Source organism: Euwallacea similis, unplaced genomic scaffold (assembly GCF_039881205.1).
Source record: "Euwallacea similis isolate ESF13 unplaced genomic scaffold, ESF131.1 scaffold_53, whole genome shotgun sequence".
Classification (NCBI taxonomy): Eukaryota; Metazoa; Arthropoda; class Insecta; order Coleoptera; family Curculionidae; genus Euwallacea; species Euwallacea similis.
Window position 1 is genome coordinate 1 of NW_027098678.1, and position 14,460 is coordinate 14,460.

Sequence of the window (14,460 nt, forward strand, 5' to 3'; positions counted from 1 at the left end):
AAAATAGTCCCACGACTGATCCCACCGTTGTATAGAGCTTGTCTAGAGGAACATTTTGAGTGGTCACACGGCCGATTCGGACCAGAAATTTCCGAGCGCGGAGCGTGCAAACTTTTAATAATTACCCTGTTTATTTGAGGTATGTGGATTTTTCTCTCAGGAATTCATCAAAATAGTCCCACGACTGATCGCACCGTTGGATAGAGCTTGTCTAATGGAACATTTTGAGTGGTCACACGGCCGATTCGGACCTGGAATTTCCGAGCGCGGAGCGTGCAAACTTTTAATAATTAACCGGTTTATTTGAGGTATGTGGATTTTTTTCTCAGGAATTCATCAAAATAGTCCCACGACTGATCCCACCGTTGGATAGAGCTTGTCTAGAGGAACATTTTGAGTGGTCACTCGGCCGAATCGGACCAGGAATTTCCGAGCGCGGAGCGTGCAAACTTTTAATAATTACCCGGTATATTTGACGTATGTGTATTTCTATCTCCGGAATTCATCAAAATAGTCCCACGACTGATCCCACCGTTAGATAGAGCTTGTCTAGAGGAACATTTTGAGTGGTCACACGGCCGATTCGGACCAGAAATTTCCTAGCGCGGAGCGTGCAAACTTTTAATAATTACCCTGTTTATTTGAGGTATGTGGATTTTTAGCTCAGGAATTCATCAAAATAGTCCCACGACTGATACCACCGTTGGATAGAGCTTGTCTAGAGGAACATTTTGAGTGGTCACTCGGCCGAATCGGACCAGGAATTTCCGAGCGCGGAGCGTGCAAACTTTTAATAATTACCCGGTTTATTTGAGGTATGTGGATTTCTATCTCAGGAATTCATCAAAATAGTCCCACGACTGATACCACCGTTGGATAGAGCTTGTCTAGAGGAACATTTTGAGTGGTCACTTGGCCGAATCGGACCAGAAATTTCCGAGCGCGGAGCGTGCAAACTTTTAATAATTACCCGGTATATTTGACGTATGTGTATTTCTATCTCTGGAATTCATCAAAATAGTCCCACGACTGATCGCACCGTTGTATAGAGCTTGTCTAGAGGAACATTTTGAGTGGTCACACGGCCGATTCGGACCAGAAATTTCCTAGCGCGGAGCGTGCAAACTTTTAATAATTACCCTGTTTATTTGAGGTATGTGGATTTCTATCTCAGGAATTCATCAAAATAGTCCCACGACTGATACCACCGTTGGATAGAGCTTGTCTAGAGGAACATTTTGAGTGGTCACTTGGCCGAATCGGACCAGAAATTTCCGAGCGCGGAGCGTGCAAACTTTTAATAATTACCCGGTTTATTTGAGGTATGTGGATTTCTATCTCAGGAATTCATCAAAATAGTCCCACGACTGATACCACCGTTGGATAGAGCTTGTCTAGAGGAACATTTTGAGTGGTCACTCGGCCGAATCGGACCAGGAATTTCCGAGCGCGGAGCGTACAAACTTTTAATAATTACCCGGTATATTTGACGTATGTGTATTTCTATCTCTGGAATTCATCAAAATAGTCCCACGACTGATCGCACCGTTGTATAGAGCTTGTCTAGAGGAACATTTTGAGTGGTCACACGGCCGAATCGGACCAAAAATTTCCGAGCGCGGAGCGTGCAAACTTTTAATATTTACTCGGTATATTTGACGTATGTGTATTTCTATCTCAGGAATTCATCAAAATAGTCCCACGACTGATCCCACCGTTGTATAGAGCTTGTCTAGAGGAACATTTTGAGTGGTCACACGGCCGATTCGGACCAGAAATTTCCGAGCGCGGAGCGTGCAAACTTTTAATAATTACCCTGTTTATTTGAGGTATGTGTTAGGGCTTGTGTAGGGGACAGAATTCCCGATAATTAATTTAATGTATTAGTTCGATAAGTTGTATTCTTCATAAGCCTAGTATTAAATGTGTGACTAGTATGTAAGAAATCCGTGTGCTACGCCTATGGACATTACTCGTTTCTCTTGCCACTTTGTCCGTATGACCAGATGTTGATTCGCATTTTGTTTGATCTTAGACTAACTGTGTAATAAAACTCCTCGCCGACCTTTTGTGCGTACTAGAATTTAGACACGTTCTCGATGCTGGTCATAAACGCCCTCCAATAAAACCCAATTATATTGTTAAAGTTAGGCAAGTCACAAGGACAAATCTAGAAGAAGCGCCGATGATGACCTCTTAGTTTCTGGTACGCCTATGTACGGTTACCATTAACTTTAGTATTTAAGATTTTGCAAGAAGAAAAATCTCTCTCTTCTTGTGCGTCTCCGTCGACCCTTAACTCCGTACTTTGCACGTTACTCGTACGCGATTACTTTACACACGGTTCCTATACACGGTTAATTACTACACTAATTAACTTGTCACGAAAAGTTGTTATTTCTTTGCTACATTACTCGAAGTTGTTAGTGAATAATAAACCTTTGTTACCGTTAGAAAAGGGTTTTGTTTTCATTTGCACGAACACGGTGTCTCTGAGACCGCGAACTCAGGGTGGTCCTTCGCAAGCATCCAGTCCATTGCTTACTAGACGTATCAAGAATTAGGCCATGTCTAATCAACATCTTGGTACCACGATCCACGAATAAACAGTTTGGTCCTTCGAGCCGGATCAACATTTTTGGTCCTACGAGCCGGATCAACATTTTTGGTCACTTCGAACCGGATATCACAGGACTGGATCAGAACCTGTGGAACATAGGACATCGAAAGCGGAATAAGGAGTAGAACGGTGGATCCCAAGGAGAGCAAGAAACAATCCCGGTGAGTCAGTTCCTTTTTGTCACGATTTTTCCTCTTTGAATTTGCATAACCTCATAATCCCGATTTCCATTTGATACCTTAAATGGTCGTTAGTTGTATGAGATTGATGCGACTTATTTACTTTGGTTTATGCTCGATTTATGCACATTAAAGAAGTCGAAACTAGTTAATTTCTCTAGTCGTACCTCTGTTTGAATCACGTAAATTGATTTATTTTAACGCCACGTTATCAATAGTAATTAAAAATGACCACTAGAGCTCAAAAAGAAAAAATTTCAAAACGATCCGAAATGGAACTAGGCTCAGCAGAGTCTCTTAGCGAGAACGATGAATTTAGAGAACTTTTGCACGCTCGCAGAATTTTAACTAAACGTTTATCCCGTTTTGAACAGTACCTTCGTGAAAACAGAGATATTCAAGAAACAGTTCAATTAGAAATCCGCCTCAAGAACGTGGAGGAGGACTATAATCAGTTCGATAAAGTACAATCTCGTCTAGAATTTTTAAGCTTAAACGAAGAAGAACAACGGATTGAAATCGAATCAGCCTACTTTAATTTAATTTCAGAATTAAAGCAGTTAATAAATTCAATTAGCAAAAATCAAAATAGTACTAATACTCATTTAGGAAAACAAAATTCACCAAGAGGTCTAGGAAAATTACCGGATTTAGGCTTACGTTCATTTTATGGCAATTATGAAACTTGGTTCAGTTTCAAAAACATATTTGATTCCTTAGTCCATAGCAGAACCGACTTGAGTGAAACAGAAAAATTGTTATATCTAAAATTATGTTGTAAAGGCGATGCGCTAAATCTCATAGACTCTCTCGACATAACTCCCGATAATTATACAATCGCTTTAAATCTGTTACAAAAAAGATATGAGAATAAAAAGGCAGTTATTAACATTCACGCTAAAGGCTTAGTTCTTAATTTACCAAACGCGAATAAAGGATCATCTGTAAATATTAGAAAATTAATAGATGCAGTTCAGCAACATAAATCATCATTAGGAAAATTAAAATTACCCGTGGATCAATGGGATGTTTTGTTGATACCGATAATATTAAACAAACTGGATGATAGTACTAATCAGGAGTGGGAGCGGAAACAATGTAATACTGAATTGCCGACTGTTGATCAATTAATGGAATTTTTAACCGAAAAATGTCGTTCGTTGGAAGCGGTTCGCGGCTTCTCAACCGTACATTCAAATAAACATGATAGGGATAGAATGCAAAACAAAGGCCACGAGAAAAGAAACGAATCACATCAGTTTAAGAATTATTCGTATTCTTTGACCGAAAAAATCAATAAGTGTTACATCTGTACTGAAAATCATTTCATTCATCAATGTCCTCGTTTTATCCAATTATCAGTGTCGGACAAATATAACGAAATTCGAAGACATAAATTGTGTAGCAACTGTTTACGTCCAGGGCATCTGAAACAGGAATGTAGATCAAGAGGATGCAAAAAATGCAACCAAAAACATAATAGCACGTTACATATAGAGAAACGTTCAGGAAGTGAACATGTTCAAAATTCTAGCAACAGCAGCACTAATGAACCTTCCTCATCATTAACTGAACATGAATCATCGATCAGTTCTCCATCTAATCCTTCGGCTCACGATGTATTGAGAAGGTATGGAGAATCCAAACAATCTACAGTTTTAACAATCGGCCAAAGTAACGCGGTCACGTACGATACGGAAAACAATCCTTTGGCATTATCATCGTTAGGTATTGATAAAAATCAAGTACTACTATCTACGGCTACCATTCTCATCTCAGACAGAAAAGGAAATTGGCATAAATGCAATGCCTTACTCGATTGCGGAAGCCAGTCAAATTTAATGACAGAAAACTTCTGCAGAAAGTTAAACTTAAGTCCCCAAAAAATTGACCTTTCATTATCAGGTATCAGTCAAATTGTCACAAAGATTAATCAGCGAGTGCACACGAAAATAAAATCCAGGTTCAACGAATATGAATCTAACATAGCATTTTTGGTTTTGCCCATTCTTACCGAAAATCTACCCTCATTTAGATTTCCTAGTTCGGTACTTCCAATTCCAACAAATATCAATCTAGCTGATGAAAAATTTAATGAACCAAAACAAATTGATGGTTTATTAGGGGTAGACATATTTTATAATCTGTTAGGTTCGGGTAAACTTAAATTAGGAAAGGGATTGCCAATGTTACAAGAAACCTCTTTAGGCTGGGTAATATCGGGCAATTTAATATGCAGAGAATCTCAAAGTCGGAAAGTAGTATGTAACCTTGCGACTAGTATTTCAAATAAAACATTAAATGACTCGTTGACGAAATTCTGGCAGATTGAAGAGTTTGAAAATGTTAAATTCCTATCTAAAGAAGAAAATTATTGTGAGGAATATTTTAGTCAAACTACAACCCGCGACATGGACAATAGTTTTGTCGTAAGGTATCCGTTCAATAATCAAACAGATTTTAGTCTCGGTAACTCCAAATCGAATGCCCTAAAGCGGTTAAAAAATGTAGAGAAAAGGTTAGAAAAGGACAAAGACCTCAAGAAGCAGTACGTAGAATTTATGACGGAATATGAGAACTTAGGCCACATGACGCTTCAAGGGCCCATTGAAAAGGACATCTCTATTCCAAACAATTCTTATTTTTTACCCCACAGTGCGGTACTAAAGAATTCTATTACCACGAAGTGTCGCGTCGTTTTTGATGCAAGCTGCAAGACAAGTTCAGGAATTTCCCTGAATGACACGCTTTTGGTAGGACCAGTAGTACAAGATGACTTGTACTCAATTTTGATACGTCTAAGACTTCGCAAAATTGTTTTGAGCGCGGACATCAAAATGATGTACCGATGTATAAAAATTCATGAGGAAGAACGGAACTTCCAAAAGATTCTATGGCGACCAAATCTTAATGATCCGATTAATGTGTATAAACTCAACACGGTAACGTATGGCACATCGAGTGCACCCTTTCAAGCCACACGTTGCTTGATAGAATTGGCCGAGCGCAACAAAGACAGGTATCCACGAACAGCAGAAATAATTAAACGCTCGTTCTACATGGATGATCTGCTGGTTAGCATTGATTCGGAAACAGAAGCATTCCAAATTTATAGGGAACTCGACGATATTTTAAGTCAAGCTAATTTTAAATTGAGAAAATGGTCGTCCAACAGTAGCATAGTTTTAAATAGTATCCTACAAGCAAACAGTAACGAAAATCACGACAATTTAATTCTACCTCATGAAGATAAGCATCTAAAAACTCTTGGAATCAGCTGGGATCCTAAACAAGATACTCTGAAATACTCAGTAAATATTAAGTACGAGCCATCCCATGTTACCAAAAGGACTATTCTTTCGAAAATTTCGCAGATCTTTGACCCGCTTGGGTTGATCGGTCCCGCATTAACTAGGGCCAAGTTAATCATTCAAGCTCTATGGAAATTACATATCGGTTGGGATCAAGTAGCCCCGAATGACGTAAGACAGATTTGGGAGGAATTCTCGAATGAACTGGAGTGTCTCAATGAATACAAGATCGATAGGCTTGTAATTCCAACAAAGACGAATCATATAAGATTGTACGGATTTTCTGATAGCTCCGAAAAGGCTTACGGAGCCTGTATTTATGTGGCCTCGGAGGATGAGTCAGGTAGTCGCGAATTACGACTGTTGACAGGAAAATCAAGGGTAGCTCCAGCTAAAAAATTGACCTTGCCTCGACTTGAGCTTCTAGCGGCCCACCTTTTAGCCAAACTAATGAATACGGTAAGACAAATTTTAGACATACAAATATCAGACGTACGATACTTCACGGATTCTAGTATTGTTTTGGCATGGTTGAAAATTGATCCTGCTCACCTTAAGACCTTTGTTGCCAATCGAGTGGCAAAAATTAATGAATTGACCAAGATAACGGAGTGGGCTCACGTGCCAAGCAAGGCCAACCCTGCAGATGTAATATCGAGAGGATTGAGCCCAAGGGAATTGCTGGGATGTGATCTTTGGTTTCACGGTCCCGAATTTTTAAAGAAAAACACATCAAGGACGGAAGCGAACTTAGATAGCCATGAGGTTCCCGTCGATGTCTTGCCCGAATTAAAAAATAATCATACCACAGTATATAAAACAACGAGTGTAAATAGCAACAACTACGGACTTAACATTTTTGATAGATTTTCTACCTTCTTCAAACTGCACAGAGTAGTAGGTTACATATGCAGACTTAAAAATCGATGCCGCAAAGTGATGAATAAGTCAACAGCCTTGACAGTTGAAGAATTAAACGAGTCACTGCTTTTATTAGTAAAATTGGTTCAACGGGATAGCTTCGAAAAGGAAATTTCCGACTTATCCAAAAGTAAAAAACTCCCAAGCGAAAGTAAAATTTTGAATCTAAACCCATTTCTCGATTCAGAAGGAATACTTCGAGTCGGGGGACGTTTAATAAATTCACAATTTAATTTTGAACAACAACACCCTATTATATTACCGTATAAACATAAATTCACTGACTTGATAATACAGAATGAGCATATGAAACATCTCCACGCGGGAGTTCAAAACTTGCTTTCGATAATTCGCCTCAGATTTTGGATAATAAACGGAAAAAATGCAGTTAAACGTAACCTTAGTAGATGTATAAGATGTTTTAGAGTAAAACCGAAACCTTCGAAATTTTTAATGGGTTCCCTTCCGACCGCAAGGGTAACGCCTTCACGACCTTTTTCAAATTGCGGAATCGATTATGCAGGGCCTATACTCATAAAGGAGGGTACGCTGCGTAGAGCCAAATCCGTAAAAACTTACATATGCATTTTTGTTTGTTTTGCCACGCGTGCAGTACATATCGAACTGGTTAAAGATCTTTCGACCGATAGCTTTTTGAATGCTTTGGAAAGGTTCGGTTCCAGACGAGGAAAACCAACAAACATACATTCAGACAATGGTTCTAACTTTGTAGGGGCCAATAATTATTTTATCGAACTCTATAACTTAATAAATAATGAATCACACATTAACGCCACAACTACATTTTTAGCCAATCTCAAACGACATAAACGACTATGCACCCTTAACTCCCGCGCATTTCCTTATTGGTGACTCGTTGGCAAGTTTACCACAACCCGACTACCAGAACGCCGTTATCTCTCGCTTATCTCATTACGAACGACTTCAACAACTCCAGCAGCATTTTTGGAATAGTTGGTCCAGAGACTATTTGACAAATTTGCAAACTCGATGTAAATGGAAGAACACTGTAGATAAAACCATAGATATTGGAGCATTAGTTTTACTGGTGGAACACAATACTGCCCCACTGCGCTGGATTTTAGCTCGAGTTGTCGAACTCCACGAAGGAAAGGATCATGTGATACGTGTAGTGTCAGTGCGCTTACCCAGTGGAACTATATCGCGAAGATCATTGTCGAAAATATGCCCATTGCCCATGAATAACAAATAACTCTTTGTAAATAATTTAAAAGGTAACGACCTTTTAACGGGGCCGGCATGTTAGGGCTTGTGTAGGGGACAGAATTCCCGATAATTAATTTAATGTATTAGTTCGATAAGTTGTATTCTTCATAAGCCTAGTATTAAATGTGTGACTAGTATGTAAGAAATCCGTGTGCTACGCCTATGGACATTACTCGTTTCTCTTGCCACTTTGTCCGTATGACCAGATGTTGATTCGCATTTTGTTTGATCTTAGACTAACTGTGTAATAAAACTCCTCGCCGACCTTTTGTGCGTACTAGAATTTAGACACGTTCTCGATGCTGGTCATAAACGCCCTCCAATAAAACCCAATTATATTGTTAAAGTTAGGCAAGTCACAAGGACAAATCTAGAAGAAGCGCCGATGATGACCTCTTAGTTTCTGGTACGCCTATGTACGGTTACCATTAACTTTAGTATTTAAGATTTTGCAAGAAGAAAAATCTCTCTCTTCTTGTGCGTCTCCGTCGACCCTTAACTCCGTACTTTGCACGTTACTCGTACGCGATTACTTTACACACGGTTCCTATACACGGTTAATTACTACACTAATTAACTTGTCACGAAAAGTTGTTATTTCTTTGCTACATTACTCGAAGTTGTTAGTGAATAATAAACCTTTGTTACCGTTAGAAAAGGGTTTTGTTTTCATTTGCACGAACACGGTGTCTCTGAGACCGCGAACTCAGGGTGGTCCTTCGCAAGCATCCAGTCCATTGCTTACTAGACGTATCAAGAATTAGGCCATGTCTAATCAACATCTTGGTACCACGATCCACGAATAAACAGTTTGGTCCTTCGAGCCGGATCAACATTTTTGGTCCTACGAGCCGGATCAACAGTATGTGGATTTCTATCTCAGGAATTCATCAAAATAGTCCCACGACTGATCCCACCGTTAGATAGAGCTTGTCTAGAGGAACATTTTGAGTGGTCACACGGCCGAATCGGACCAGAAATTTCCGAGCGCGCAGCGTGCAAACTTTTAATAATTACCCGGTTTATTTGAGGTATGTGGATTTCTATCTCAGGAATTCATCAAAATAGTCCCACGACTGATACCACCGTTGGATAGAGCTTGTCTAGAGGAACATTTTGAGTGGTCACTCGGCCGAATCGGACCAGGAATTTCCGAGCGCGGAGCGTGCAAACTTTTAATAATTACCAGGTATATTTGACGTATGTGTATTTCTATCTCTGGAATTCATCAAAATAGTCCCACGATTGATCGCACCGTTGTATAGAGCTTGTCTAGAGGAACATTTTGAGTGGTCACACGGCCGAATCGGACCAAAAATTTCCGAGCGAGGAGCGTGCAAACTTTTAATATTTACTCGGTATATTTGACGTATGTGTATTTCTATCTCAGGAATTAATCAAAATAGTCCCACGACTGATCCCACCGTTGTATAGAGCTTGTCTAGAGGAACATTTTGAGTGGTCACACGGCCGATTCGGACCAGAAATTTCCGAGCGCGGAGCGTGCAAACTTTTAATAATTACCCTGTTTATTTGAGGTATGTGGATTTTTCTCTCAGGAATTCATCAAAATAGTCCCACGACTGATCGCACCGTTGGATAGAGCTTGTCTAAAGGAACATTTTGAGTGGTCACACGGCCGAATCGGACCAGGAATTTCCGAGCGCGGAGCGTGCAAACTTTTAATAATTACCCGGTATATTTGACGTATGTGTATTTCTATCTCTGGAATTCATCAAAATAGTCCCACGACTGATCGCACCGTTGGATAGAGCTTGTCTTATGGAACATTTTGAGTGGTCACACGGCCGATTCGGACCAGAAATTTCCGAGCGCGGAGCGTGCAAACTTTTAATAATTACCCTGTTTATTTGAGGTATGTGGATTTTTCGCTCAGGAATTCATCAAAATAGTCCCACGACTGATACCACCGTTGGATAGAGCTTGTCTAGAGGAATATTTTGAGTGGTCACTCGGCCAAATCGGACCAGAAATTTTCGAGCGCGGAGCGTGCAAACTTTTAATAATTAACCGGTTTATTTGAGGTATGTGAAGTTTTGTCTCAGGAATTCATCAAAATAGTCCCACGACTGATTGCACCGTTGGATAGAGCTTGTCTAAAGGAACATTTTGAGTGGTCACACGGCCGAATCGGACCAGGAATTTCCGAGCGCGGAGCGTGCAAACTTTTAATAATTACCCGGTATATTTGACGTATGTGTATTTCTATCTCCGGAATTCATCAAAATAGTCCCACGACTGATCCCACCGTTGGATAGAGCTTGTCTAGAGGAACATTTTGAGTGGTCACTCGGCCGAATCGGACCAGAAATTTCCGAGCGCGGAGCGTGCAAACTTTTAATAATTAACCGGTTTATTTGAGGTATGTGGATCTTTCTCTCAGGAAATCATCAAAATAGTCCCACGACTGATCACACCGTTGGATAGAGCTTGTCTAGAGGAACATTTTGAGTGGTCACACGGTCGAATCGGGCCAGAAATTTCCGAGCGCGGAGCGTGCAAACTTTTAATATTTACTCGGTATATTTGACGTATGTGTATTTCTATCTCAGGAATTCATCAAAATAGTCCCACGACTGATCCCACCGTTGGATAGAGCATGTCTAGAGGAACATTTTGAGTGGTCACTCGGCCGAATCGGACCAGAAATTTCCGAGCGCGGAGCGTGCAAACTTTTAATAATTAACCGGTTTATTTGAGGTATGTGGATCTTTCTCTCAGGAAATCATCAAAATAGTCCCACGACTGATCACACCGTTGGATAGAGCTTGTCTAGAGGAACATTTTGAGTGGTCACACGGTCGAATCGGGCCAGAAATTTCCGAGCGCGGAGCGTGCAAACTTTTAATATTTACTCGGTATATTTGACGTATGTGTATTTCTATCTCAGGAATTCATCAAAATAGTCCCACGACTGATCCCACCGTTGGATAGAGCTTGTCTAGAGGAACATTTTGAGTGGTCACTCGGCCGAATCGGACCAGAAATTTCCGAGCGCGGAGCGTGCAAACTTTTAATAATTACCCTGTTTATTTGAGGTATGTGGATTTTTCTCTCAGGAATTCATCAAAATAGTCCCACGACTGATCGCACCGTTGGATAGAGCTTGTCTAAAGGAACATTTTGAGTGGTCACACGGCCGATTCGGACCAGAAATTTCCGAGCGCGGAGCGTGCAAACTTTTAATAATTACCCTGTTTATTTGAGGTATGTGGATTTCTATCTCAGGAATTCATCAAAATAGTCCCACGACTGATCGCACCGTTGGATAGAGCTTGTCTAGAGGAACATTTTGAGTGGTCACTTGGCCGAATCGGACCAGAAATTTCCGAGCGCGGAGCGTGCAAACTTTTAATAATTACCCGGTTTATTTGAGGTATGTGGATTTCTATCTCAGGAATTCATCAAAATAGTCCCACGACTGATACCACCGTTGGATAGAGCTTGTCTAGAGGAACATTTTGAGTGGTCACTCGGCCGAATCGGACCAGGAATTTCCGAGCGCGGAGCGTACAAACTTTTAATAATTACCCGGTATATTTGACGTATGTGTATTTCTATCTCTGGAATTCATCAAAATAGTCCCACGACTGATCGCACCGTTGTATAGAGCTTGTCTAGAGGAACATTTTGAGTGGTCACACGGCCGAATCGGACCAAAAATTTCCGAGCGCGGAGCGTGCAAACTTTTAATATTTACTCGGTATATTTGACGTATGTGTATTTCTATCTCAGGAATTCATCAAAGTAGTCCCACGACTGATCCCACCGTTGTATAGAGCTTGTCTAGAGGAACATTTTGAGTGGTCACACGGCCGATTCGGACCAGAAATTTCCGAGCGCGGAGCGTGCAAACTTTTAATAATTACCCTGTTTATTTGAGGTATGTGGATTTTTCTCTCAGGAATTCATCAAAATAGTCCCACGACTGATCGCACCGTTGGATAGAGCTTGTCTAATGGAACATTTTGAGTGGTCACACGGCCGATTCGGACCAGAAATTTCCGAGCGCGGAGCGTGCAAACTTTTAATAATTACCCTGTTTATTTGAGGTATGTGGATTTCTATCTCAGGAATTCATCAAAATAGTCCCACGACTGATCCCACCGTTAGATAGAGCTTGTCTAGAGGAACATTTTGAGTGGTCACACGGCCGAATCGGACCAGAAATTTCCGAGCGCGCAGCGTGCAAACTTTTAATAATTACCCGGTTTATTTGAGGTATGTGGATTTCTATCTCAGGAATTCATCAAAATAGTCCCACGACTGATACCACCGTTGGATAGAGCTTGTCTAGAGGAACATTTTGAGTGGTCACTCGGCCGAATCGGACCAGGAATTTCCGAGCGCGGAGCGTGCAAACTTTTAATAATTACCAGGTATATTTGACGTATGTGTATTTCTATCTCTGGAATTCATCAAAATAGTCCCACGATTGATCGCACCGTTGTATAGAGCTTGTCTAGAGGAACATTTTGAGTGGTCACACGGCCGAATCGGACCAAAAATTTCCGAGCGAGGAGCGTGCAAACTTTTAATATTTACTCGGTATATTTGACGTATGTGTATTTCTATCTCAGGAATTCATCAAAATAGTCCCACGACTGATCCCACCGTTGTATAGAGCTTGTCTAGAGGAACATTTTGAGTGGTCACACGGCCGATTCGGACCAGAAATTTCCGAGCGCGGAGCGTGCAAACTTTTAATAATTACCCTGTTTATTTGAGGTATGTGGATTTTTCTCTCAGGAATTCATCAAAATAGTCCCACGACTGATCGCACCGTTGGATAGAGCTTGTCTAAAGGAACATTTTGAGTGGTCACACGGCCGAATCGGACCAGGAATTTCCGAGCGCGGAGCGTGCAAACTTTTAATAATTACCCGGTATATTTGACGTATGTGTATTTCTATCTCTGGAATTCATCAAAATAGTCCCACGACTGATCGCACCGTTGGATAGAGCTTGTCTAATGGAACATTTTGAGTGGTCACACGGCCGATTCGGACCAGAAATTTCCGAGCGCGGAGCGTGCAAACTTTTAATAATTACCCTGTTTATTTGAGGTATGTTGATTTTTCGCTCAGGAATTCATCAAAATAGTCCCACGACTGATACCACCGTTGGATAGAGCTTGTCTAGAGGAATATTTTGAGTGGTCACTCGGCCAAATCGGACCAGAAATTTTCGAGCGCGGAGCGTGCAAACTTTTAATAATTAACCGGTTTATTTGAGGTATGTGAAGTTTTGTCTCAGGAATTCATCAAAATAGTCCCACGACTGATTGCACCGTTGGATAGAGCTTGTCTAAAGGAACATTTTGAGTGGTCACACGGCCGAATCGGACCAGGAATTTCCGAGCGCGGAGCGTGCAAACTTTTAATAATTACCCGGTATATTTGACGTATGTGTATTTCTATCTCCGGAATTCATCAAAATAGTCCCACGACTGATCCCACCGTTGGATAGAGCTTGTCTAGAGGAACATTTTGAGTGGTCACTCGGCCGAATCGGACCAGAAATTTCCGAGCGCGGAGCGTGCAAACTTTTAATAATTAACCGGTTTATTTGAGGTATGTGGATCTTTCTCTCAGGAAATCATCAAAATAGTCCCACGACTGATCACACCGTTGGATAGAGCTTGTCTAGAGGAACATTTTGAGTGGTCACACGGTCGAATCGGGCCAGAAATTTCCGAGCGCGGAGCGTGCAAACTTTTAATATTTACTCGGTATATTTGACGTATGTGTATTTCTATCTCAGGAATTCATCAAAATAGTCCCACGACTGATCCCACCGTTGGATAGAGCATGTCTAGAGGAACATTTTGAGTGGTCACTCGGCCGAATCGGACCAGAAATTTCCGAGCGCGGAGCGTGCAAACTTTTAATAATTAACCGGTTTATTTGAGGTATGTGGATCTTTCTCTCAGGAAATCATCAAAATAGTCCCACGACTGATCACACCGTTGGATAGAGCTTGTCTAGAGGAACATTTTGAGTGGTCACACGGTCGAATCGGGCCAGAAATTTCCGAGCGCGGAGCGTGCAAACTTTTAATATTTACTCGGTATATTTGACGTATGTGTATTTCTATCTCAGGAATTCATCAAAATAGTCCCACGACTGATCCCACCGTTGGATAGAGCTTGTCTAGAGGA

At 40.9% G+C, this 14,460-nt stretch overlaps 1 protein-coding gene across 1 annotated transcript; it reads left to right on the top strand.

Moving 5' to 3' along the window:
- Positions 1-3,071: 3,071 nt before the first annotated feature.
- LOC136418975 (uncharacterized) lies at positions 3,072-8,265 on the top strand. The gene is made up of 2 exons (XM_066405177.1): positions 3,072-7,106; positions 7,843-8,265. The coding sequence occupies exons 1-2, from the start codon at positions 3,072-3,074 to the stop codon at positions 8,263-8,265; spliced, it is 4,458 nt and encodes a 1,485-aa protein (XP_066261274.1).
- The last annotated feature ends 6,195 nt before the right edge of the window (positions 8,266-14,460 follow it).

Excerpts from the sequence above, each read along its gene's own strand:
- LOC136418975 (XM_066405177.1), top strand. The coding sequence starts at position 3,072 with ATGGAACTAGGCTCAGCAGAGTCTCTTAGCGAGAACGATGAATTTAGA. Across the intron at positions 7,107-7,842 it reads ACGAGTCACTGCTTTTATTA|CCAATCTCAAACGACATAAA; the intron begins GTAAAATTGGTT and ends CTACATTTTTAG.